We start from the raw sequence: 27,781 nt of genomic DNA, 5'->3' as shown, positions 1-27,781 counted from the left end.
AGAGTCTTTAAAGTAGGCCTAAGGCAAAAGTATAATGCCATATATTTTAAATACAGTAATATTGTAGTGTAAGGAATTTCTTTGACGACAGTTACACGTAGTAGTCAGTAATGGATTACAGTTTTTGAGTAATTTGTCCCACAACTGGTAAGGGCCTTGTTGCAGATTGTTTGTGCGTGCGTGCAGTCGCAGATTAGGTACACTGGGCAAAAAGGCTCTGTTTCCGGGGATGTTTGTATGAAGATATTTCTGGATATTTCCAATATACGGAGATATATTGATAGATACGGTACTGATACGCTGGTGCCAATTTTCATATATGGAGCATATCCGAATCTCGGAATGGGACAGTTTCGACATGAGACAAATCCGGATGCCGTTTTCTCACCTGATATGGCACGTGCTTCACGTATTTGATGCAGATACTCTCACGGATGTGTTCCATTCTTGTAGTTGTATATCTCCGGATCTGTGAGGCATGGGACGACCCATACCTCCCACGACCAGGCAATAAATTGATTTCACAGGCATTTATGTACATGCCTTTATCACGCTAGGTGTTTTTAGCTTCTTCCCCAAATTGTTACAACAATGAACTCACACTTACTGGACAATGTTCATCTATAAACGACTGTGCACCTTGCAGGGAAGCTCAAATCTCAGAATACTTTGTATAATGACAAAAAAAGCTTTCTATTCTATTACTTAGGCCTATTACAACTTAGTCTTGCCTGGTTACCATCCTAATCACGAGTGAGATTGTCTTTCAGATCGAAACGATTGTGGAAGCTGAGGATTTCCCAACATGTGACGGGCATGTTGCCACATCTGTGATGTTGCCAAAGTTGCCGAAATTACTTATGCTGACGTTAGGTTAAACTGCCCTACAAAAGGTAAACAGCAGTGCCAACAATGAAACTGAGGGGAAAAAATGCCTTCAAAGACTTGGTAGGTTGGATATTGTAGCCTAGTTACTGCAAATTTGACATAGCAACATTTGTAAAACAGGGCACATTTTGACCATAACTCTTAGTCACAAGATAAAGGAGGTCTTTATGAAAATCATTTTCAGAATGAACACATTTTCAGAATGAACCTACGGTAATTGGTTACTGCACTTTGCCTTTGTAAGGCAGTATACTTCTTTCAACATAATATAATAGACACAAATCTACTGCAAAACAACAATTAGGCCACCCTAAATTACTGCTAAATCCCAGCTAAAATCATATTATAACAGACAATTATTTTGTTGTTTTGAATGTTCTTTCTTTAATTGCTTATTTTACATTTACATTTAATCATATTTCAAGCTTTGTCGGCCGCAGAAGGGGGGGGGGGGTCACGAAGGGAGAACCGGCCACTATCGGTCACTCGGTGGCTGGGCTTGCAGGCATCAATTGAAGTACGCCAGCAAGGCGCACACTTCTCCATCTCAGACAGAGCACAACAAATGTGCACTTGTTTCCCCATCAGGCACAAGGCTAGCATCAGCTCCTTTGAGGTAGTCGAGGTCGTCCTCCTCCAGGACATCCTGCGCCACCAGCACCACTGCTTGAAAAGCAACAAAAAAATAGGGCAGTTTTAAACAATGTGTTAAACATTAAAAAATATGTACAGTTCAAAACCCACACTCATGCTTGTTTACCATGAACATGCCAAAGAACTGGTCACATGAGATAATACAGCAGGATTTTCACAAGATTATCCAGCAGATCAACCAAGCATAGTTCAATTGTGGTTTATCCACAGGAGTACAGTAGCTGTCATAGTAATATCCCTTACAAAAATTAACCATGGTTCTACTATTTAACTTTGATACACTATTTGCCATAAACCATGGTTCCCCCAAACCACGTGTTTTAAAACTATGGTCCCCCCCACGTTTCCTTATGCTTGCATCCCTTAAGCCTGGTTTAGACTCGTCCTTTAGTTGGAGGACACGTACTGTCAGCAGGGTAACGGCAGATCAAGTACCCAAACAGCCACCACGCCCTCCCTTTTAGCGCTGAATAGACCCCTTGCCGCGATCAACGTATAGTTCTCCCAGTTTGAATTGTTCGCGATCTGCCACTGCCCCCCCACTGACAGTATGTGTCCCCCAACTGATGGAGGAGTCTTTTTTTTTTAAAGATATTATTGTCTGACAATGACAGTACAGTGCAGATGATGACAGGAAGCAAGTTGGGAGAGAGAGATGGGGAAGGAATTGAACCCGGGTCGGTCGCATTGCAAACGAGTGCCCTGCCATATGCTCCATGGTAGGGCCTGACGGAGGAGTCAAAACAGACCTTTAGTGTTGGCTGCCCATTTGCAAATACCTTGTACCAAATGCGGTCATTCTAAAAACTAACAATAGTACTCGGAAGAAAGAAAGGGGATATTGGCTAATTGCCCCCTGAAGTGAAGTAGTGACAAAAGAAAGTGATGGCAGTTGTATGATGGGGTTGGTAGTTGTGGTTTTACCTACCCGCTCACGTCTGCTCATCAAATTTTTCCTTTTTTTCTCACGTCATCAGTCCTCCCCGCAAGGCCCAGTTGTTTGACTTTTAAGATTCTCAAAGAATCTATTTCAGGCTTCTGCGAGACAGAAAGAAACTGAGTTAGTCTTTTTTATACATCATAATCACATAAATGAGTTATGAGTAAACTCTCTGGTCCCCAGCTCTACCCAGAATCCTTACTAGCCTGGATGATGGCATTGGTGACCTCGTCACTATTAGGTAATCTACAGCTGAACAGAAAACATACAATGCTGTACACAAGTTTTCATTACTTTATGACTAAACGTGTAATGGTGATCCAAATATACAGTGCACGGCAATAATGACTACACCCCTGTTGAAAAGTAACATTGTGAATATATATATTTTTAAAAACACATAAGTTGTTCCCAAAATGATTATAGAGTAACTGTAATACAAAAATGTTTTCATCTTATGGCAGAAAAGTAAGGTCAGTAGTATAACTTGAATGACATATTTGTCCATTTTTTTGTGCAATTATGCTATGTTAAACTGTCTGAGAAGGGGCGTGCTGGCCCGAAACGTCTTGAAATTGAAATGGATTTAAAGGGAGGTCATCGTTGTGTGTGTTTCATCCTTGCCTTACATTGAACTTTTACATTATGAGTCCCCACCAGGCCAAAATAGATGTGTGTGAGATTTGAATGAAATCATGTGGAGAGTATGTATCATGATCTGCTTCAGTAGTCACAGTACATGTCGACAAGCATGTTTCTTTTGGTGAAATTCAGCTTCCTCCTGTTGATGGCATCCACACAGCCCCAAACCGTGCAACTCTCACTACCATGCTTGACTTAAAGCATGGGCACTTTTCTTTGTTGAGAAGGATACAGCTGATACTAGGGAGGGGGAGGTGGGGGGCGTGGCCAGGCTTATGATAGGGTCAGGGGGGTGTTTGGAGGCTTGTGATGAGTCCAAGGGGGCGTTTGCTCAAAAAAGGTTGAGAACCACTGATCTAAAGCTAATTTGTTTATCATGGTGTCATTAGATCACAGTACATGGTTCCATATCCCATATCCTTAGTCTGTTTGACTCTGATGAGACCATGATAAACAATTTTGCATCAGTAGATGGTGTCAAGCATGTGTGGTGGTAAAAAGTGATTTGTAGAAAGAAAAGTGCCTCATGCTGAAAGTCAAGCATGGTAGTAGGACCGAAATGTTTCGGACCTGTACCGATGCCGTCCGCAGTAGGAAGCTGAATTTCACCACTAGAAACATGCTTGTTAACATGTACTGTGACTACTGAACATCATCAGATCATGATACTCTCCATAGGATTTCATTCAAATCTCATATACATCTTGTTTAGCTAGGTCCAGACTCGAAATGTAAAAGTTCAATGTAAGGCAAGGATGAAATGCACAGCGATGACCTCCCTTTTAATCTTTCAAATTCGTGAAGATTCGGGCCAACACGGCCCCTCCATAGACAGTTTAACATAGGGGTGTACTCACCTTTGCACCAGCATAATTTCACAACAATGGACAAATATGTCATTCAAGTTATACTATTGACCTTACTTTTCTGCACTAAGCTGAAAAGATGTATTACACTTACTCTATGGTCATTTTGGAAATAACTTGTGTGTTTATTGAAATATTGTTCAAAATATTACTTTTTCAACAGGAGTGTACTCATCAACATATATATGGTCATCTGGTTGCATTACATCTTTCTCTATTAATAGCACTTTGATCACAGAAGTATGGGCTGACATGCTCAGAGTAAACCTGTTTACCTGGCCTGTGGTCCAAGTCGTCACTGCAACTCTTCCTCCAACGCACGATGTGTTCGCCTCACTCATGCCTGATGAAAAAAAAATGATAACACAATCACATATTGTTATGCTAAGAAATTTCAATGTGATTCACTAGCCGAAATGGGATAAATGCAGAGAAAGAATTTCCCCTAGGGGACCAAAATTGGCTCCAATCCAAATTGGCTAAAAAATACTGTTACAAACAGTGGACAATTGTTTCTTGAATTTCCCACAGGATGAATAAAGTGCTTAGTAATACAGTGAATAAAGTACCTTATCTGTAAAAGACAGCCTGAACCTTACTGATGTTTTCTCTAGTTTGACGATGAGAACCTCAGGGTTATTTGAGATGGTTAAAATGGAAATTTGTTAGGTTCAAACCCTTAACATTTGTAAATATGAAACACCTGAAATGAAAGACACAGAGAATCCTTAATTAAGTTTCAAGCCGGCTTGGAGAGCGGATGGGGAGAACCGTCAGCTACCATTTTCCCCACTCGTTCTAACACTGAAATATCTCCAAGCCTTATTTATTGTAGGATTGGCCCTGGTTACATTTTGTTATCTCTTCCCGCTAAGGAGGGGGGCGTTCACCCAGGAGAGAGATGAATTCATTCACACACACACACACACACACAAACACACGAACAGGCCTTGGCCCAGTTCTCTGTTGTGGTAAAGCTGCAGGCAACCTATCTCAGGAATGCCTGATACAGAGACAGAGTCTCCGCACAGTTCAGTAATTTACTCTGAACTCTAAGCAATGCAAGAAAGGCACATTTGTATAGAAGCAAAATGTTTGAATCATAGCTATAGAATAATTAGGCTATAGGATAACATGTTTATACAGTTCCAACAAAATTGCACATGTAAAGTCTAGATCATTTTCTTTCCCTTAAAACATGCAGTCAAATATATTACCGACAGGTCCTGAGGAACTCCGGAGGGTTCTGGGTTCCATTGGAGGGTTGGGGTTGCGGGGTGTTGATAATGCATTGCAACCACCGTCTCCTGGAGTGTCTCATGACATTCATGGAGCTGCGGATGTAGAATAGAGTGAAGTACTTTTTATCATGTTAGGCCTAATTCCAAACAAAATTAAGGTGTTTATCAGCTTACATAAATAGCCTACACAAATACAAAACCAAAACATGCAGAGGCCTTATACACATCATCAGTCTTACACATTCTCTCTCTCTCTCTCTCTCTCTCTCTCTCTCTCTCTCTCTCTCTCTCTCACACACACACACACAGTCCTAGATGGGCATCATGTCATCCATACGATGTCATCAATTACCCTATAACAAAACAAATTCTTAAATTCACAATTTCTCGTTCTCTTCTTTCTGGCACAGAAGTCTCAAGCTCTATGTGTGCATTGGAGCAAGAGCAACGACAGGGCATACTCCTGTTCTGTCAAATAACATCGGAGGGGGCTTCTTTACCTCTGCCCCGTTCATAACGACACATGCTGTGACCATCTCTTATCTTACAGAAAGGCAATTGAGAGTGTGTGTTTTTCGCTTGGTCAAGGGGGACAAATCATATATTAAGTTAGAACAATACAGCCACACTTTCAAGACTATACAAGGTGATAACTTAGTTGTGTGCGACATTCAGACACAAGTGTCCATGATGTCATTAACTTTTAGATATCACGGAAAATAAGCTTTATGTCAAACAAATCTGTAACCAAATAGTCTCCTCCTAGCTAGTTAAAATGTAGCAGGTTACCAAATGTTGTCGTAATTTCAAAATCTAGCCCCTGCAGATATCCGACGTCATATATCCAATGTCAGTAAAACGTCTATGCATACATTCATTCGTGACACCGTATCACTTGCCCAAAGGTTTAGTATTTTTAGGTGGTGGCAGGCTAGCTAACGTTAACATCTGCCTACCAGACCGAAAAAGCTAGGCTAGCTAACATGCTAAGATAACCGTCCTTGTTTAGTGGACAGTACAAGGCGCTGGTTAGTTAGCAAGTTAGCTATACGGTCAGTCAGAAAACATTAGGAAAGTTAAACATTACAATATTCAGGCATGCTTTAATTTTGATCTAGAGCTACTTTAAGACAATACACCGTATGTTCCTCTAATCTGTTACTTCAACTTACCTCAGAATGTCTTAAAGTCTGGTCCATCCTCATCATGAAATTACCTCGAACAACCTCGCCAGCCATCTCACTTGGACACCGTCTCGGAGTCCTCATAGTCCCATAGCCTAGAGCTAGAACTAAATAAGGTTTTTTGATGGCTTAACAAGTCTGCGACAGATTTCTGGAAAGTCTGTGATAAAGATGCTGCCAAATAACGTACGACAGAAATCCAGATAGGAAGCGGCGGGCTGCCGCGTGCCGCGCAGAGCTTCATAATCATAACGGCAGAGGGAGGGCCAACATTCTATTCAATGCGATTGGCAGCACACGTCATCACGGTATCCTACTAGAATATTTCTGGTATCCAGTCAAAATATCTCCGTATTCACCAAACACAATTCCGGAGTCAAAATATGCCAAGATTTTCACGGATTCTTGAAAAGTCGGGAAATGGTCGAAATCTGGTCCGAATATGCCGCGTGTCATAAAACATATCCAGTCAAAATATCTCCGGATTCAAGCCTATTTTGCCCAGTGGTAGAATTTCCCTTTCAACTCTGCCATTCCTAATCTCACAGATAGATCTGAACAGAGAGCGCTTAGCATGTATATTATATATTATATTAGATAGAAAGGACAACCTAAAATGCAGCTTCATCGTTTGCAGTGTTTGCAACGCATAAGAGGACTTCGATTCCGCTGGCAAAACAAAAACACGCACGCGAATTTGATTGGTTACTTATCTCTTGCGTCACTTCCGTCTTGTTCGTGCAACGAAGAGAGAGGGACAGAGAAGAGCCATTACAGAGGCGACGCCTGTAAAGGGGATATTTGTTCACGTTTGGAGACGGTTTTTCTGAATTCTATCCATCCATTTCAAGACCAATTGCAAGTATTTAGAACGCTGTCTCTATAAGGACTGCGATCCAGTGACCGCCATGTCGGCCCAGGCTCAAATGAGAGCGTTGCTCGACCAGTTAATGGGCACAGCCAGGGATGGTGAGTAGTCTGCGAACGATAGCTCACCAGCTAAGCTAACTTTAGCTGGCTTTATGAAGTAGCTGGGTAAACTGACATTTCAAACACTGTAGCGCAACGTCATTATTTTTTTAAAGACATTTCAGGATCACATATCTCATATGAGTATTGACATTGCCTACCCTCTTCATGTGGGTTTTATGTCCTCGTTTTAATGTTTGTATCCAAACACACTTAATAGCTGCTGTTTGCTAATTTACGTTGAACGCTTCATTTGGCCTCCTCCTGCAACATAGTTCTCTTTTATCAATGTGCGTAACAAGCTGTGTTGTATTACCGTGTAGTCGACCGTAAGCAAAACAGTAGTTAATTAAATCTGTTTTGGTACATTGCAGCGGCAGCTAATCGTTAGCGGCTCCGATTAAATATGGTTGGCTAACGTTAGCATTGTCCCACTGCCCGCAATAATAACACTGCCCGTTTGACACTGTAAGATACGTTAATGGATGGGCCGCTTTTGGTATTGGTAGGTAACTGGCTGATTATTACATGTGATTCTATACAGAACAGCTATGGTAACAATTTAAAAATGCAATCATATTATCTTGGGTTTGCTAAAGTGAAGTTGTTGTCGCGAATTACTGCTTTTCAATTCAAACCAGTAGCCTACAGTATATGGGCCTAGCTGCCCATGATGTTGGCAACGTCACACGATCTGATATATAATCCACATCTTAACATGTTTTGTTCTGGTTTAATCCCCCCATTTCAATTTCAAAGATGATCGTTGTTCAAACTCTGAGTAGTTTGTGTGTAGTGGATGCAAACATTAACGTGGTCAGATATAGGAAGGTACAGACATGGTGCATCAAATATCTTGAGGCCTCAAGATGTGGATTGGTCATGAATGTTCAAAGTTTATAGGTCCCATAGGGTTCAGTGCAAACAATCTAAAGACTGCTTTTGATGGAAACTTCATTCCCTCTTTTTTTCTTAAATGTCGTCTGCTCACACGTGCCTGGTTAAATGTGAATGAATTAAAAAGTTGCTGTGTGAATGCTGACCAGTCAAATTTGAATTGAAATGCTTCCCGTTCATGTCTGGTACAAACTGAACAATTGTGGCCCCTCTATTTTATCTATTAAGGTTCAGTGTATCTATGCCAGCCCACATCAATCTGCAAGGGAGTTGCAGAAAAGCCTCATGTTCATCGAGCCGTGAGTCACAAATGATTTTTAAAGCTGTTATGAAATATTCAAGACAGTAACTCTTTTTTTGTTTACCACACAAAGTAATGTGCCATTATCAAGGTCAACAAATTGGTAAACCTAAATCAAGAAAAAAGAGAGAGGATGAACCTTTTGAGAAGAAGGATGGATGAGTATGAGTATGGTTGCCTGCGAGCACTGGAGACCTCCTTTAAAACATTTTTTTAAAGGCAAAAAAGACATCATTTCCTCCGTCGAGCGTTGTCTCTCTGACTGTTGTGTATCATCACTCACTGCAGGTATGGGGGAAGAGCTCTTTTCCCCATTAAAACTTTTCAACAGCGGGTTTAAAGTCCCTTCGCTGGGCTGTAGAAGAAGCTGATCGGTACAGTATGAGTGGAAGCTCGCAGTGTGTATACAACTAACATTTTCAATTTATTTATTTGCTGTTCTTTTGTTTTGATTTGTTTTTTCTTTTCTTTTCTCCTTTACTCTCTTGTGCTGTTATTGAAATGTCTTCTTTTTATATGAAAGGGGGTTTCTTTATGGTAAACATGCCACCTCAACAGTACAGCTGTTCTGATTGGTAAAGGCCCCCCTTGGAGCAGCTGCCGTAGTGATGCCATGTCCTAAATGTGACACAGTGAGTGTGAGAGTCATAAGACAAAGGTAGCACCCCTCCCCTTACCCCCTTTGGCACCTGTTTCTGCCACTCCGTAGTCTTACGGACCAGGCAAACGTACAAACCTGCAGCTATTTTGGACTCATATTTTCTTTTAATTATTATTGCACTCACCTTTACCTACAGACAACCTCCTTAGAGTTTTACCAAACAAGTCGGATACATAGTGGCTGACGAAACGAAAGGGGCGTCACTGTTCTTATATCCCCACGCATGTAGTTGTGCTTACTGTACTTCCTACATAATGAAATTCCGTTTTTGCAAGGGGCCCCTTGTATTATCCTTCACTCAGTTATGATCTAGTCAGTGAATGCACAATGTATTTATGCCACTTTTGCAGATACATTTATCCAGCAGATTGCACACTATCTCATTGACACTCTCACAGTCTGATGTAGGATATTTGTTTCTAGATTCCTTAAAGTAGGTTCTGCTCTCTTATTGACCCAGCAGCCAGCTAGTCAGCTGATGTAAGATAAAGGGAACTCCTGTCCTGTCTTGTCCTGTGCTTCCCTCCGGGGACCCAGCCTGCCTGACAAGCTCTGGCGGCTGAATGTGACCCCCTGTTGTGTGAGTTGAGTGAGTGAGAGAACGTGCGAGCTTGGGGTGGTTGGAGCGGGAGCGTGACACATGATCCTCCTGACTGCTTGTACCTGTTCCCTCCTATGCTGTTTGCAGGTGACGAGACGCGCCAGCGGGTTAAGTTCACAGATGAGCGTGTCTGCAAGAGCCACCTGCTGAACTGCTGTCCTCATGACATTCTCTCTGGAACCGTGAGTTCGGGCATTTATATTTTTTATATGGTTATTTATATATAAATGTCAGAGGCATCTTTTTCAGCCTTCAAGAAGCAAGTAAAGACTCTCCTCTTTCGTGACTATCTACTACACTAATGCTTGAGCTGCCCTATTCCCAGGCCAGACTCCTTGATTTGTGTGTACTCTACTTAACTTAAAAAAAACACTACCCCCTCTTTACATCTGCACTTGCTGTTCTGTATAATTTCTGTGCACTTCGTATCTGCTAGTGACGTTGGCTATGATTATGTCCTCTATTGTAAGTCACTTTGGTTGAAAAGCGTCTGCCAAATGTAATGTAATATTTACGGCCCTGTGATGCTGCCCTTTGCACATCTATGCATTTACCCTTGCAACCGTAAGTATTGCAATACTGCACACTCCCTACAAGTATGGATTTGATCAGCATCCCTTTGGACCCTTGACTTCACTGTAGTATACCTCTGAGTATCAGGGCTTAACACTAACACACGCCAGGTAGCCAAATGCGGGTGAAAGTCGGCGTTGGCTAGTAGATACCGAAGGTTCACTAGCCATTCTGGCGGGTCCGTTACTATTCTGAATGATGAGGCACCGCATTTTGTAGTTTTTTTTTCTTCGGACCGTCTTTGCTACAAAAGCAATACAATGCGATTTCGCGAGCCTACAATACCCATGAAGCACCTGTGTCACGTGTCACCTGTGTCTCACGCAAGCCAGGAATCTGATAGGCCTAGAGCTAGTCTTGCGAAGAGGAGTGACAGCGAGCTACCGGGACATCAGCGTGCGCTTCGAAATGTCACTGGAAACCTTCACGTGAAAATAAAGTAGCGAAGTTCATCTCAACTGACCTGTTTTGCGATCTGTCATTACTACAATACTTAGTAGTAGTGGTCATTAAAATGACCAAAGCGAGAGGAAACGTCAGTCTGTCTTACTCTTGTGAAAGTCTCATTAGTGATAAGACAAGGACACATGCGGCATTAATAATGTTTGGTTTAAATTATTTTCTGATTTGCCTGTGTCTTCATACCTTAATATTCCTCCATGTTTCTTGTGCTGTTGTTCCCGACTGTCAAACCGTTCTTAAAAAAACGCGCAGTAGTAGCCTTCCAGACTGCACAAAAGCATCCCATTGCATGTCCCCTCGCAGGTGCCCGTCTCGCCCGTTTGTATTTTACAACTCACTATTAAACGGAATGAAAGGAAGTCGTAGACCCTTCTGTAGTTACCGCATCTGTGTGTGCTTTCTAGTGGATACTTTTATAAGCAAATATTCCAGAGGAGGTGTTATTCCACATCCATGTCCGAGGACCGGCCAACTTGGCAATGACTTTAGGCTATCTACTTTGCGCATGAATTTGGACGGCGACCACAGATAGGCCTATATGATATGAAGAAGTCCCTCCAGATTAAAGACGAAAATATTTTGCTCTCGTGTAGCTTACATTTGTGCCCTTCCACAACACTGTGCTTGGTGTTTCTGCATGGTAGCCTAAATATACTAGGCTATAGGCTATGCCATTCCTCAGATCAGTAAATCTGTTCTTTGCATAGCATGCATGCATGGACCAGTTAATAGGCCTAACAATTCTAATTGCCCTATAGCATATTATATTATAGGCTATTATATTATATTATATTATATTATATATTATATATATATATTATATATTATATTATATATTATATTATATTATATTATATTAGGCCTATATTATATTATATCAGCCTACATTACATTATTAGGGCCTACAGCTTATTATATAATTAATTAAAGCTGCTATGATGGCTAAGAAAATTATGGCTAGTGAAAAGGCCCAATGGCTAGTGAGTCAGGAAAACCACTAGCCAAAATGGCTGGTAAGCGAAAAGGTTAGTGTCAAGCACTGCTGAGTAATGCATAAATCTGAACACTGAACACTCTGATTTCTTGCATATGTTTTTCAGCGTATGGATTTGGGCGAATGTTCCAAAATTCATGACCTTGCCCTGCGGGCTGACTATGAGATTGCCTCCAAGGAGCGTGACTTGTTTTTTGAGCTTGATGTAAGTAATACTCCATATTTTTTCCCTTATTGTATATGAATTCATCAGGTCGCCTGTCCTTTGTTCATCTCAACAAGCTCGCTCACCGATTTACTTTGTCCTTCAGGCTGTGGACCACCTGGAGTCCTTCATCGTGGACTGCGATCGCAGGACGGAACTGGCCAAGAAGAGGCTAGCGGAGACGCAAGAGGAGATCAGCGCTGAGGGGGCAGCCAAGGCAAGTGCCAGGCCGTCTGCTTTGGCAGTTTGAACATTCCTTTATACCAGGGTAGAAATGTCATTGAAATTGTAAGTATCATTGTTTTAATTAAAGCATTTTGTAATGGTGATCATGGTGGGCGGTAACCCATTTGGGAAGAGTTTACACGATATAGCATAATTTCACACATCAAAACCATTTGTCTAATTTGGATGTTACAAGACGTCATTGCCATTTAATTGTGGAAAGACCGTCTCGGTAACACTTTACAATAACGTCCTATTCACAGCTTTAGAAACACTTTATTAACATTTAATAACAATTAACATTTAACAAAGCATGTACAAATGTTTGTAAATGAGTAATAACCAAACTATGACTGCACAGTGGAGTGGGAATCAACTTCTACTGTGTGAGTTTTATGTGGTTTCATGCTTTCTGGTCTTTGGAGGAGAAACTTCCGGGACCGATGCGACTGTGCTGTGTCTGCTGTGTTAGCATAGTATTTCTTGCCCATTTATAAACATTTGTAAACATATTGTTGATAATTAGTTAATCATTTATAAAGTGTATAAAGCTGTGAATAGGACGTTATTGTAAAGTGTTACCACTGTCTCTTATGTAGTTCCACATGAGAGTGGGTGTTGCATTGGGATGTTTGTGTTTCATTGTATGTGTGTGTTCCTTGCACAGGCGGAGAAGGTCCATGAACTGAACGAAGAGATCGGGAAACTGCTGGCAAAGGCGGAGCAGCTGGGTGCCGAGGGCAACGTGGACGAAGCTCAGAAAGTTCTACAGGAAGTAGAGAAAGTGCGCACCAAAAAGAAGGATGCAGAGGTAAGGAGGACATTTACATATTTTCACATTCACTGGCAATGGAATCACAATATTTATGCAAAATGGCAAAAAAATGAACGCACTTCTCTCTTTTTCTCTCTCTCTCTCTCTCTCTCTCTCTTAATAGGAGGAATACAGGAACTCTATGCCAGCGTCCAGCTTTCAGCAGCAGAAGTTGCGGGTATGCGAGGTGTGCTCTGCCTACCTGGGACTTCATGACAACGACCGTCGCCTTGCCGACCATTTTGGAGGGAAGCTGCATCTGGGCTTCATCCAGATCCGAGAGAAACTGGAGCAGTTGAAGGTAGGCTGGTACCATGGGCAGACAAGAGTAGGTCATGTTTCAGACTGTAAATAAGTCCTCCTCCGCCTAAATTGGGACACTCGAAACCCATCTGTGACCTAACCACCGTACTCCATTAATCAATTCCCCGGACTTGTTAATGCTGCTGGGGCATGTCTTTTGCTACCCCACTGAGCTAAAGCAAAGTAAGCATTTGAAAATGGAGAAGGCATGGGAAATTGGTTTGCATTGGCCATAGAATTATTTTTATTATTTAAAATCATTTTTATCAATTATTTCAGGAAATGGCTTATCTGTAGTTAAGCCTCAGGTGAATATGACACTACATAGGATTTTGTTTGTCAAGGTGTTTGCAATGCCTAGTTTTTCAGTAAAGCCATATTTAACATAGAACTGGAAGTCTATGGTACCAAATAAAACCATCACTTATAAAGCACTTTATAATAAATGTAGAATTCACTAGTGTGCATGGCTATTTAATTCTGTCCAGTTATCTTTTGTGACTTGATACTAATGGTACCATTTACTTCCAGTGATTGTCCTAACCTATGCTAATGCTAAGTACTGAACACACTGAGGAGAAAATGATATGCACATTCATGTGTAATACTTGGAATGGTAACATTGAAAATATGTGGAAAATTATTAAAGAGTGGACTGTTTCTTTAATTTTTTGTACATCTACGTAGAATAATCAGCTAGATGCTTGTGCTGGTGTTGAACTTACCTCATCTTTATATAAACACAAACACGGATGCATAAATCAAGCAAGTGTTGTGTGACTTTTGTATGCCTGTGTAGAAGACAGTCCTGCTGAAGCAAGAGAGAAGGAACCAGGAGAGGTTGAAGAGAAGAGAGGAGCGGGAACGCGAAGAGAGAATGAAGAAGAGGTACAAAACTAAAGCGTTTCTTTTCAGATGCTCCTTTCCCAGAAGTCACAAGAAAATGCACTGGGTGTTTATAGGCTTGAACTGTGCATTGTACTACATGAAAACATATCTTGGAAAGACAATAGGGGTAATAATTGAGCATCCCATACTCGGCATCAGCTGTATTTTCCTGTCTCTCGAAACATTTCTTAAACATAATGCTCACTTTGGAGAATGAACGACCAGCTGAAGCAGTGGTTTCTAAGAAATGCCTTATTTCTTTTTTGTACTATTTACTTTCATGTACTAATATTTTCTTGTTTTGTAGGACCAGATCACGTAGCCGTGAACGCAGAAGGTGGGTGTGCGTCCATTAGTTATCAGTAACTCATGTTAAACTCATATGAGAAACACAAAACACTGCATGTTGGTGAGTGGTTTTACTTCTGTCTGAGAAAATGTTCTATCATTTTTCAATGAATAGTCTGTGGGAGTTACAGTATGAGGTTTTCAGTATTTCGCTTGTGACCATCTTCAAAATGTGAAGGTCCAAACAGTAGGCTCCTTGTTTTGGTAGCCTTAAAGGTGCACCGTGTAAGATTGTGGCCAGAGTACGTATTGCAACTATGCTGCTCATTGAAAATGTGCTGTCTCTTGCCACATTTGATCTTTGAGTCTTGATCATGAGTATTAATAAATAGCTAATATTTACTAGTATGACCAAAGGAGGTTTTGGAGCTAAAAATGCCTATTTATGGAAATTCAAAATGAATCCCCCTTGTCATGTATATAAAATGCAATTTTCCCAGTTATAATGAATACTTACAGTTTAATGCTGGTGGTACTTATTAAAAAGGTAACATGTGTGAATTCTGGAAATGAACTACTAAAAATATTACACGGTGCAAAATTTGAAATCCTTTATTTCAATGGATAACGCCTACGCGTTTTGAATGCGTACCAGTCTTCATCAGGCCAAAAAAGATGAGAGTACCTGATTCTTTCTCTCAAACAACTGACCCAAGGCAGCACTCTCCTTTTCCTCTTCTTTAACAGTTTATGGTTTTCCAGAAATCTCCAGTATCTGTCTTGTGTAAGTTGCAGTAATGTATTTTGTTTTCTATACTTCAGGTCCCGTTCCCGTGAAAGGCGCAGGAGGCACTCTCGATCAGGCTCTCGTGAAAAGCGCCGCTCCCGCTCACGTTCCCGAGATCGTGAGCGCCGCCGCCGACACCGGAGCCGATCCAGGTCGCACCACCGGCATAAGTAAGTCACGGTCGCCATGACGCACTGTGTGTATGATTTAGCGATTTGGCTTATATATTGAAGGTGGTCAACTAAAAACAGACCCCACCTTCACTAGGTCCCCTGAAAATATAACTTAATTGTATTGCAAATGCAATTTCTAAGATTCCTTTCCAAAACATGTCATATTTTATGTGAAACTACATAGAATTAAAATTATATCGGGGCCGTAAACGGCCCTCGATATATAGGTTCCCCACCCCTGCCCTAAATAGTTCAAGTAGGGATGCACGATACCACTTTTTTTGAAAACCGGTACGAGTATGTGTACATTCATTTCTGTCCTTGCCGATACCGATACTTTTACCCCCAACATACAATACCTGTAGAAATGTCACTGTTGTTTTGATACACTCAAGAGTAGAAGCTTGTTTAAGTCTCCATACTGTTAATAAAAGTTTTACTGCGCAAATGCATAAAAAGGGAAAAGAAATGCATAGATGAATATCTTTTTTTGAATGGGTACTCTTATGCTACTCTGACCTCAGGTCATCTCGCGACCGGGACCGTGAGCGCTCCTCCCGAGACCGCTCGTCACGAGAGCCGTCATCCCGCGACAGATCACGCGACCGGGATCGGAGACGCAGCTCGTCTGAGCACCGCCAAGACGGCATGAACGGCAGGATGGACCGTCGCGACGACCGAGAGACAGGCGAGGTCTGATCGACGCTCTGCGAGTGGAGAGCACCACTCGGAAAAACACAAGTGCTAACCAACCGTGGATGACCAGCCCCTCTCCCCTCGCATACATGCACGCACGCGCACACACAGATGCCTGCAGCGATGGGATGTTCCTTCTGCCCCGCCCTTTCTCTCACTCCGCTGATTACATACCCATTTAATAATAATATTTTCCAGTTCTTTTAATGCTGCCCCTGTCTGTAACTTGCCAACCTACAAACATATGGTGCGGGTGTAGATCGGTGTTTGTTCAGTTCTACATCAGTTCTACATGATACATGAGCTAACAGATGTTTTCGTAAAAAAATGAGTTTGTTGTTCCAGATTAGACCATCTTCCTTTTTTCAACATTTCAATCACTGTTCGCTGTTCAATTCCATTTTAGTGTTTTGGATCCAAAACCTTATTCACCTTGTTGCGTTTTCGTTTTTTTTTTTTTTTTGTCCTGAAAAATGAATGAGTAGGTTTTAAGATAACTGGAGGGACGTAAAAGAAAAAAACTTAAAGGACCACATGACTTTTGTTTTGTTTTATCTGTGTAAAGTCAAAGGGGACATAGGAAGAAAAAACATTTTTCGCTGTAAAGTTTATGGATATCCTGCCAGTACCAGTGATCATAGCACAGGACAGATATGTGTATCATAGACCCTGTAGGCTTAAGATGAAGCAAATAAACTATGAACATGTATGTATGACAGCATTCTTGATGGCTTATTGAAGATTACATTTCCTGGTTTCTTTTTTTAACTAAATGGACATTATGATGATTCCTGTTTAAAATAAAATTACTTTGTGAATGGAAAACTGCGGAATGTTCTTTTTTTACCATGTTGTTAATGCCTGTCAAACTGTAGGCCAAAGTAAATTCCGTCACCAATATAACGGGAACTGTTGAATAACTGTTATGTGCTAAAGATTGAGGTTCGTGTTGAAACGGCTGAAAACGACGACAGGCGATGTTACAACACGTCCTGTGAAACTGTCACATTTTGTGATGTGAGCTTTCTGGAGGATCTTCACTTTGGTTAGTGCAGCACCATGAGACATAATATAGAACGTGGGGAAATAGTTTTTCTTTTTTTTTTTAAAAGTGTATGTATATCTCGAAATCTGTACGCTCAGATTAGTTTAAATACAGTACATTTGTAGCACCAACATGTTTTGAGGGCCCTGTCTGCTCGTGCAGGTTCAGGGCCGGTGTGACGTTCACGGACATCACAGCGTCAACAGCGTTGTATCAAACTTCCGGTCACGGCCGTATGACGCCATACTCAAAACAAGCAGAAAATGAGAGGTCCTTCGGAGACTAAAAAGTCTAGAAACAGCCGCTTTGATCCCGAAGAGACGGTCCAGTCCTCCAAAATATTACAGTGAAGATGTGTACAACGCGTGATATAGTGATATTTTAACGGTTTAATGAGTGATTGTCAACAGTTGGGCAAAATCATTAACGTTAGCTAGCTAACGCAATAACTTGTTAGCCCCGGTTAGGTAGCCACCAATAACTCCCGACATTTGGTAAGGCAAACTGGATTGGTTCTGTGTTGTTGGCTGACAGTGCATCAGGTAGGTTATGTTTTCTCCGTTATTATCACTGCATGCCTCGAATATATATGCTCGTTGCAGTTGGTAGCGAGTGCTGTAGTTACTAGCTTGGCAACTAACATTAGCCGTATTAGCAAAACAACAGTCAAATGTACTGTCTGTTTCCATTTAACATTGCCCTTGTGATACTAACTACGTGGTTGTACTGTAGATATGGTTGTTTGCACAGTATCACACATCCATGGCCAGTTAAGAACTTCTTATCACCAGGCGTAATGCCCATAGAAGTGTTGGTCATTTTAATTAATAACACTGCGATTGTACTGCCATGCTAGCAGCCTTTGCATTGGTTTTATGAAATTATATTGTTTTCTAGCTATGTACCATGCTCACAAGCTCATTGGTATCGTTACCTGAAACTAATGCTGGTAGCAAAGACAGGTAGGGAGGTGTGACAGGATAGCTATATCTAGCTTGGCAGCTAGAACTAATCGTTATCTGGCCTGTGCTAGCTACAAGTCCTAGAACTACCTTCTCGACCTAGCACAGGTAATAGTTTATGATCAAACGAGCTTTAGGCTTTCTCCGCAACAAAACTGTCACTTTTGGACACCCGCCCATTTGTGCATTACATCATCCCAGTGCCGCATGGTGCCTTTCTTTTCCAGGGGTGTGAGAAGTGAGGCTGCTAGGCATTTCTCCAGTTGACGCCGTTCCCTGGAGCAGCCTCAGCCCAGTCGGAGAGACGGGGAACAGGATAGGGAAGCAGGGCGGCTCGGCCACCTCGGAGCCTGTGGAGAAGATGGCGGGGAGCCCCGAGAAGAGTTCGTCCGCTCAGGAGCTGAAGGAGCAAGGGAACCGGCTGTTTCTCTGCCGCAAATACCAGGAGGCCGCTACATGTTATAGCAAAGCAATAGTAGGTGGACGTAGGAGCTACTGACATTTGCTGAAATGCTCTCCCTGACAAAGACTGCTTTGCAGTGACAGGCACCAGGAGGAAAGATAAACGGTGTTCAGTTCATCTTGATGTATTTGGCATGTGGCGGTTATGCACTTGCAGCACAGTATTTCTAGTAGGCCTAGAACTACTCCTAGCCCACAGCACCACTACCCGAGACATTGTTGAAAGGGACCACCCGGGTGCATGGTAATACAATAGAGGGATTGTGCACTGTATAGAAACCTTGATCGTTTTGAACTAATGGTATATTTCAAACGCCTTGAAAAACATCTGGATGAGATGGATCTATCCCCTGACAGCACACGCAATTCCAAGTCCCACCACATAGACTGTCATGCAAATAGGACTATAAAATGAATTCCGCATAGCGTTTACTACCAAGGAGAGGCTTGAGGCCATCATGCCCAGTTTTTTAATTGATATACAACTATTTGTTATTAGAAAAGAACTCTTTTTTTTTTTCAAGAAAGCTCAACCATGTAGGCTTATGCCCTGGTTTTGCTTGTATTGTCGTGGTCGTCTTAGTCAGATTTTTCAGTTGAAGGTTAACCAGAAGTGCAAATATTTGCACAATTAATCACCACAGGAAGAGGACATACTGATCATTGGAAATTACATTACTGTCAACTGTGCATGCATTATGCACTGAGCTGTGCATTGGATTTTTGTTCATGCTTTACTGTGCTGTGTGTGTCTGTCTGTCTGTCTGTCTGTCTGTCTGACCTGTCCTGTCCTGTCACTCTTGCAAGAGTGTGGATTTCTGCAAATGGTTGGCTAATCAATGCTGATTGTGTGTGTGTGTGTGTGTGTGTGTGTGTGTGTGTGTGTGTGTGTGTGTGTGTGTGTGTGTGTGTGTGTGTGTGTGTGTGTGTGTGTGTGTGTGTAACAGAATCGAAATCCATCAGTGGCCGTGTACTACACAAACCGTGCCCTGTGCTACGTGAAACTGCAGCAGTACGACAAAGCCTTAGCAGATTGCAAACACGCCCTTGAACTGGACAGTCAGTCGGTGAAAGCGCACTTCTTTCTGGGCCAGTGCCATTTGGAACTTGAAAACTATGAAGAGGCCATAGGGAATCTGCAGAGAGGTAAAACAACAGAATTCAGCCTTGCTATAAACAACACCGTGCCCATCTTTGGAAGCACTTTATTTTAACCATTCACTGTAAACAGTGAAATAATGGTTCATTTTACCACTATAATACACATACACATTATAATACACAATATAGGGGTGGGAGACGTGACGCCTTGTTTTTTCGTAACATTGGTTAAAAACCTACAAAACTGTTATTTTCCTTTAAAAAACAAATGTCAATGAAAGAAGATGTGGTACATTATGTTTCATATTAGTCTTAGATGAGAAGAAACATTTTTGTTAAGATTTATGTAAAGGTTTATATGTCAAATTTCCTGCGGTGTGACTGTAACATTAATGAAACAATATATAATAATATATATATAAATTAACCAACAACATTTTGAATAATGTATGAAGCATTTGGCATGATTGCATAAATCTTAACTTTAGATTAAGATATGTGAATGTGGAAAAAACTCAAGACAGTAATATTAACTACAAGTTCAATTTCGTAACACAAATTGCGTCCTGTGGGGTGACATGTATGTCAATGTTTGTGAATGGGCAGCTGCAAGGCCAACTACAAGGGTCTTAAAGACTGGCTCCTAACCAGTCAGTACCTCAGTTATTGGAGAGTGCTGTGGAAGTTTAAGGTGACTCTTAACCTCTTAATATGTCTTCATATTGCAATCTTTCTGTCACGCAATGCTTAGGTTCATTTTATGGTGTCATGTGGTGTGACTGCTCTTATAGGTGGAAAAAAAAGTTTTTTTATTAATGAAAACACATATTACAGGGTGTATGCAAGGTTTTAAAAAGTATTAAAAGGTGATAAATTAAAAAGTCAAAATTTAATGGCCTTAAAAGTAGTAAATTTGCTCAAAAGGTATTATTTTTTGAAAAACAAGGTTTTTTTTTTTTTTTTACCATTTTGACAAAAAAAGGGCAGTCATGGGTACGCGGTTAGGGCGTCAGGTTGCCAACCTGCCAGGTTGGTGGGGGGAGTAATTAACCAGTTTTCTCCCCCATCCTCCTTCATGACTGAGGTACCCTGAGCATGGTACTGGTACTACCGTCCAACCGCACTGCTCCTTTTCGGGCGTCTATTGGCAAAAGACGAAAGTGTAATGTAATGTTAAGGAGGTAGAAATTACAAAAAATGTCTTGTTAATACTCGCATCAGAGTGTCGTGATGGTTGTAAAAAAAATTCTAAAGGTAGTGAAAAAGGGTATTAAATGGTAGTAAATTTGACTTCAAGATTGGTGTATATACCCTGTATTAAGATTAAACACAATGTCATTATCAAGTTAGCATGAGCTCAGATGTCAGTCATGTATACAGAAGGATTAAAATGGCCATAATGCAGTGAATTCCCTGTGGTGTGACTCCATTTTCCTGCGGTGTGACATGCCTATGCTATGTGTTGATGCAGGACACATTTTCCCAAAAATGGCAAAAATAAGGTGAAATTCCACAGACCACTAAGTGCTTTATTTTTTTCTATTTTTTTCCAATTTTTATCCATCATTTTTTTCAGGAATTTGAAAAACTTTTTTTTTTTTTTTGCGTTACGCCCTTAAACGTCAACCACCCATAGATATACACACACACACACACACAATACCAATGTAATATAAAATATAATATAAAACACATTTAATCTGTTATAAATGGTTTACTTAATAATTTATGGATAGCATCCTATGGTGACTAAATCTGTTACACTAGAATTCAGTCTCGTAATCAGAGGCGGACAAACTGGATTGTGAAGGTGAAAAGTCCTGCCAGATATTCCTTCTGCCTGTGTTCTGACAAAAGTGATTTCACTAATAAGGTCATCAAGCTGGCTGACGGGACGTGGAAATTAGGATCAGCTGTTCATGCATGTACTTCATTGAGGTAGCCAGAGCCAATATGTGACAGGGTTTTCACTCTCTGCATCTGGGATGTCCGCCCCTTCTATTAATAACCAACACTGTCACTCTGTCACTCTGCAAGGAGGCAACCCTTACTGGTGGAAATAACAGGGTTTTTTTTTTCTTCTAGCCTACAACTTGGCAAAGGAGCAGCGTTTGAACTTTGGAGACGACATCCCAAGTGCGCTACGTCTGGCGAAAAAGAAGCGCTGGAACAGCCTGGAGGAGAAGCGCATCAATCAGGAGAACGAGCTGCACGCCTACCTGACAAAACTCATCTTGGCTGAGAAAGAGAGGTGTGTGTGTGTGTGTGTGTGTATTTACAAAACCACCTCAACGGAAACACTTTATTTTATTAAGCGGAACTTGTACACACTACTGTGAGACCCAGTGCGAGTAACCATCTGCCCTTGTAATTCAGTGTACAGAAAATGGTTTTCCTGTGCTTAACCTGCAGCTTGATTTGTGTGATTCGTGAGCAGTCGAGACACTTTTGTGACTGTAATGTGTAATTTGCCTGCAGGGAAATCGAGGAATGTCGAGAGAAGCAAGGGGACGAAAATCAAAGTGGAAGCGAGGCCAGCAAAATCAAGGCTAAACATGTAAGTGGAACTTGGCCGACATATGGCTGTGGCGACTGAGGCAACCTCATACTGTTTTCCGGCCGACCAAAACGGTGCAGGTGCCCGTTCCTGCACCAGTTACGTTCAGTACTTAAATGCTTACCTGGGAACCACCCGCGTTCATACCAGGCTGAACTTTTCGGTATGTGCCCATTTGTGACCTGGATGAACCTGCTGACGTCCATGTTGTCTTCACGGTTCGCAGACAGCTTTCCTGTTCTCGAACGCTCTGACTTGTGTTGTGCATGCTGGCCGGGTCAAGCCTTGGTGCGGGAACGGGCACCGGCACGGTTTTCTGTCAGCCTGAACTCGCCTTTTGTGTACATGGGGCCCGTCAATGAAACAAAGTGTTCAACTACATCACAACAACCTTGATACTACCGAGAGTCTTAAGGGTAGAATATGTAGGATTGTGGTCAGAGTAGGTATTGCAACAATGCTGCTCATTGCAACCATGCTCCCTATTCCCAAATTTGATCTTTTAAATAAGTGGTCACCAACCTTTTTATGCCCGAGATCCCTAACCTCTGCCTAGATGGCAAGCAAGATCTTCCTCTTGAAGTGTTGACAGAAATAAAAATCCAGTCAAGACTGTTTCACGCTGAGGTTTTCAATGTAGCCTTATTTAGTTTAATAAGATTATTATTGATATCTAGTATATACTAGTACTGTAACTAGTAATTGTATTGCTATGGGAGTCAATGTGATGGCTATGATGACTGAACATAGTGATGTGGGCTATTGTATTGGCCTGAATATGACCCTGAATAAGATCAGCCCCCCTTTCAGATCATGTTTTGAGGCAAAACAAAAAGGTTTTTGAAAACTACATTTTGTTTCACATGGACACTTATTTATTGCAAATGCTGCTTGTATTGGAAAAGCTGAGGCTTTTGTTTTCCCACATTTAAATAGAATGCATTTCATAATGTAATTTCCATTAACACTTAAAAGAGAACAGATAGCAACTCGGCATAGAGACCCTTTCTTTCCCTTTCTTTGCTCATCTGCGTGATGACAGGCGCCAGTAGGCTACTGGGCCGTCCTGCGTGTGACGCAACATTCCACCAGATACACTCGCAAATCTTAGGTAGGCAACCAGTCCAGTAGGCCACAGATAGGCTACCTATCGCGCAGATTATCCAAAATGCTTTGTGGACAGTGATATCTACCCTGCAGCTGTCTTGAGAAATCGCCGTTCATTTTCTATTTCTAGAAGTCTTCCGTTGGACTGACGAAACCGAACGCGACAAAACTGATTGAAGGGTTGCACCTCACCTTCTTTCCCTCCTGCGATGTCCTTCAGCACCACCACGTTGTCAGTAGACGACCGATTAGCTTTCATTACATGCCGTGGGAAAAACTCTCGCCATTATTCTGTGTTGTTGCACTGTTGTGAGGGATATCGCCAAATAATTTAGATAAAGTCAGAACATTAACGAAAATAAGACTACTCGCCCTTTTTTGCTGCACTGCACATGGTCTTAACAGACTCACTGTTTGTAAAAGGCTTCTTGTGTTTCGACAAAAGGTGTCTTTCATGGTGCTTGTGGCTGATGGCACAACAAGCGCACACTTTTCTTTCACGAAAGGTTATAGAATTCCTCCTCCCATTCTTGATGAAAATTGTATGCTTTCGGGTTTCGGCTTCATCAGCGGTCGCACTTGCAACTGTAGCCTATTGCACGTGAGACTCACGCCATGGTGACAGCGCTCAAAGACGATACACAGCAGGAGGTTTTTTTGTGTTTGTTTGTTTTTTTTAAGGAAGAAAGAAAATAACCCTGTAACATGAGGGGAAAGCTGTGGGGAGCCTATCGCAACGCAATACAGACGCAAATATTACAGTAACGCCAATCAGACAGGCTACTGAAGTGTATTTTAGTATTTCTGTAGTTTTCTTCCTGCCCCAAGATCGACTAGGAAAGCCTCTGCGATCGACCAGTCATTAAATAAATACTTTGTAAACTTCCACGTTCAGTTCGTGGTAGACTCAAACAATAGTGGACAATACTAATGAGTATCGTGCATAGTGGTCTGAGAGTTTTGCTGCGAGTATGTGCACTTGTTCGCACACTGATACGTACATTACTTAAGTCACACAACAAACCTACTCCAGCCTTCAGTAACAGATTTAGGCTGCATCCCTCTGCAACTTGTTAATTACACTTGTGGCAATTATAAGGTTAGTACAGAGGCTTAACAGGGTTTACACACAGCATGTGTTAAAAAGCAATCTGTAAGGTTATGGATTGAACCTCGGACCTGTCTGCTCATTCTCTGGTTCACTTCTCACTAGACATGGACTTGTGAATTGGACTTGAGTCAGAAATGCAGGGCTCTGGCTATAGCAAATTACTTCACTTGGCAATATTAGGAATGACTTGTGACTTGACTCGGACTTGTATGCTATTGCCTCGAGACTTGACTTGACAGTTTTAGCTCACAATGACTTGCAATAGCATGCCAATTCTAAATATATTCCATTTTAGAACATGTCAGGCAAAGAAGGATATGCACAGCCATGTGGAAAGGTCATGAATTTATGACCAAAAGTAATTGTCAATATTTCGCATGGAAAAAAATGAGACTTGGACTTGTGACTTGACTCAGACCTGATTGGAAGGACTTGAAACTTACATGTGACTGGCACATTAGTGTGACATGGTCCCATTTCACCCATTGGAGAGCAGGGGTTAGTTTTGAGGCAGCTGAGGTCAGCTTTTTGTTGATTCTCTTTTGTTGTGCATGTGTATAGGCCTGCTATCGTGTTGTCAGTGTTGAATAGTAATAATTCTGTGCTGTGTCATTACGAGTAACTGACTGTATTTCTGTGTGTTTTCTATGAACAGGATAAATATCTATTGGACATGGATGAGCTGTTTGCTCAGGTGGATGAAAAGAGGAAGGTAAGTGTTTTGTTAGCCCAAGAGTCATGGAAAATGTAAACCTAGAAAACCATAGTTGAATATACAGTTGAACAATATTGAAAGTGACACTCCAGTATGGTGTAGATTAGAAAAAAAGAAAAAAATGGTGGAAATCAATCTCACACACACACACACACACACACACACACACACACACACACACACACACACACACACACACACACACACACACACACACACACACACACACACACACACACAATACAGTACAGTATAGTATAGTTACAGTATAGACTTTGTTCTCAGTAAGGCTTCCCAGCTTTAAAAAAAGGCTTTTGTGCATTCTGGGAGTTGCAGAAAAGAGAGATTCCAGACTACCTGTGTGGGAAGATCAGTTTCGAACTGATGAGAGAACCCTGCATCACCCCCAGCGGCATCACGTATGACCGCAAAGACATCGAGGAGCACCTACAGGTAGACACACACCTTCACTCACACTTCATAACAGAACCAGGTCTATGCTGCTGTTGTACATTCTAGTGTGGACTTTTCGATTTATTACGTTTGTTTAATGTGGACATAGAAAAATCCCATTGGACCAGACCAAATTCATTTGTTGAAGCGCTTAACCACAAGTGCTAAATACACAACAACTGTCCACAGGAGGTTCTCCAAAAAGGTGTTCGAAGGCACATAGGGAAGAAGAAGAGACAATTGAGAACTGAAAGAAGAAGAAAAAGCAGTGATAAAATATGGGATGATACTATTATATTAAAACAAAAGCATATATACATATAAAAATTGGAAGTAAGCAGTGACGGTGGAAAGGTACAACTTAGAAAATCTTTGTGATAAGCATTTTTAATGCTAGCCCCATACACCATATCATCATTATTAATGTCACTACTAGTGTGGATTTTTTGCTATTGCCTCGTACTGAAATAATTCATGTTGGTTACTAATTTTAGTTCATCGGGTGTAGAGTTTGAGAGCTTGGACTTAAACATGTACAGTTGTATGAGAAAGTTTGGGCACCCTTTCGGAAAAAATGCATCAGTTTATCTCTTGCTGAGCAGCAATGAAGCAGCAACTTCATTTCTACATATGCTGAAAACCATAGGAAAAAAATGAAAATTTCAGGTGTAAAATCATTTTAATAGGTGTAACGGAAAAAATCATGTGGATTTAAACAAAAAAAAAGGCTTGTGCATGAACATGAATGTGTGCTTGCATCTGTTGTGCTGAAATTATTCACGTTGATTACCGGTACTAATTTTTGCTCAGCGGGCATGCAGTTTGAGAGCTTAGGAAGGACTCCAGGCTCTTCTATTAGATGATTTACCTGTTACATTAACCTGGTTTACTCCTGAACCAGCTTCTTGGTATACCCCCTTGGACTTAAACATGTATGTGTGCGTGCTTGTGTTCTGCAGCGCGTGGGCCATTTTGACCCGGTAACCCGCAGCCCCCTGACGCAGGACCAGCTGATCCCTAACCTGGCCATGAAGGAGGTGATTGACGCCTTCATCCAGGAGAACGGCTGGGTGGAGGATTACTGAAAACGCACATAAAAAACACACACTCACACACACACACACACACACACGCACGTGCGCACTCACACACACACACATACATTAACACACTTGTAAAGCAGTGCAGCGAGCAGATGAGAGGAAAGGGGAGTGGAGCGGACTGAACAAAAACGGAAATCCTCTTGGAACTCGCACTTTACACACACGGGGGGGACGCCGTGGACGATTTCTCAGGTCTCCCTCCTTCCTTTCCTTCTTTTCCTTCCTTCTCATTTCCCTTGCTCTCTCTCTCTCTCTCTCTCTCTCTCTCTCTGTTGGTGCCACAAATCCGAATTCAATCGCTATAAATTGGAGCCATGTCAATCAAGATGTTCATCTTCTGTCTGTCTCCTGACCCCTGTGCATTTTTATTTTTCAGTATTTCCGCATAGCGACTTCATTTAGATGAGGTGACCTACTTTTTTTTTTCTCAAGGTGTTGGAGCCCATTTTGAAACATGCCACAGTTATGTTACAGGAAGAAGATGGTTAAACTAATCATGCGGAAAATACTGAGGCAATGACAACCTCCGGTCGGGGATTGAATGGGGATGTTATTATTCATTGACAATGGACAACATGATACATCAGTGAGAGAAACGAGATCAAGGTTCATAACTTTGGAGGGTTTCTAAAAGAATGTGTGTCAGAATACATTTGAACTCTAGTTGACGGGAGCTATTTTTGCATTAGAACAGCCGAGTTCTTAGTTGCCAGGTAGGCTCCTTTTAATGCTGTATAATCTATAACATACACGAGTGGCTGGACTTTTTTTTCCCCTTTTGTTTTTTTGTGTTGTGTGCGTATGTGTGATTCGTCTGTCTTGATCTCAGAGCTTTTTATTAGAATGCACTTTCAGTTGCCGGAGATTTTGTAACTCTCAGAATACAGTGTAACTCATGGTACCTCATCGTACA

General features: G+C 41.5%; 2 protein-coding genes and 1 long non-coding RNA gene across 8 annotated transcripts; 2 read left to right on the top strand and 1 right to left on the bottom strand.

Moving 5' to 3' along the window:
* Positions 1–1,262: 1,262 nt before the first annotated feature.
* On the bottom strand, positions 1,263–6,610 carry LOC134467283 (uncharacterized). 2 transcript variants are annotated; one of them, XR_010038500.1, is made up of 5 exons: positions 6,404–6,610; positions 5,208–5,324; positions 4,266–4,333; positions 2,471–2,580; positions 1,263–1,554 (listed from the first exon to the last, which is right to left on the bottom strand). It is a non-coding gene; the product is annotated as an uncharacterized LOC134467283 (long non-coding RNA). The 2 variants fall into 2 exon arrangements; XR_010038499.1 differs by having other exon boundaries at positions 1,265–1,551; positions 6,404–6,609.
* A 549-nt stretch (positions 6,611–7,159) lies between these two features.
* On the top strand, positions 7,160–16,965 carry luc7l (LUC7-like (S. cerevisiae)). Of its 5 annotated transcripts, none has more exons than XM_063221894.1 (11): positions 7,359–7,384; positions 8,510–8,956; positions 9,106–10,026; positions 11,980–12,078; positions 12,185–12,295; positions 12,971–13,114; positions 13,242–13,418; positions 14,220–14,308; positions 14,616–14,645; positions 15,419–15,553; positions 16,081–16,965. In XM_063221894.1, the coding sequence occupies exons 3-11, from the start codon at positions 9,919–9,921 to the stop codon at positions 16,253–16,255; spliced, it is 1,068 nt and encodes a 355-aa protein (XP_063077964.1). In that variant the 5' UTR covers positions 7,359–7,384; positions 8,510–8,956; positions 9,106–9,918; the 3' UTR covers positions 16,256–16,965. The 5 variants fall into 5 exon arrangements, with proteins under 5 accessions (XP_063077962.1, XP_063077964.1, XP_063077966.1 ...); XM_063221896.1 differs by having other exon boundaries at positions 7,360–7,384; positions 8,510–9,214; positions 9,932–10,026; XM_063221895.1 differs by having other exon boundaries at positions 7,360–7,384; positions 8,510–9,823; positions 9,932–10,026.
* Positions 16,966–17,507: 542 nt separating this feature from the next.
* Positions 17,508–27,081, top strand: stub1 (STIP1 homology and U-Box containing protein 1). Its single transcript, XM_063221891.1, has 8 exons — positions 17,508–17,839; positions 18,487–18,734; positions 19,669–19,867; positions 21,908–22,073; positions 22,301–22,379; positions 25,253–25,309; positions 25,649–25,765; positions 26,725–27,081. The coding sequence occupies exons 2-8, from the start codon at positions 18,621–18,623 to the stop codon at positions 26,848–26,850; spliced, it is 858 nt and encodes a 285-aa protein (XP_063077961.1). The 5' UTR covers positions 17,508–17,839; positions 18,487–18,620; the 3' UTR covers positions 26,851–27,081.
* The last annotated feature ends 700 nt before the right edge of the window (positions 27,082–27,781 follow it).

The sequence above is a fragment of the Engraulis encrasicolus genome, chromosome 17, assembly GCF_034702125.1.
Source record: "Engraulis encrasicolus isolate BLACKSEA-1 chromosome 17, IST_EnEncr_1.0, whole genome shotgun sequence".
Classification (NCBI taxonomy): Eukaryota; Metazoa; Chordata; class Actinopteri; order Clupeiformes; family Engraulidae; genus Engraulis; species Engraulis encrasicolus.
Note: the sequence above shows the minus strand (reverse complement) of the source record. Positions and strands in the feature narration are given on the sequence as shown.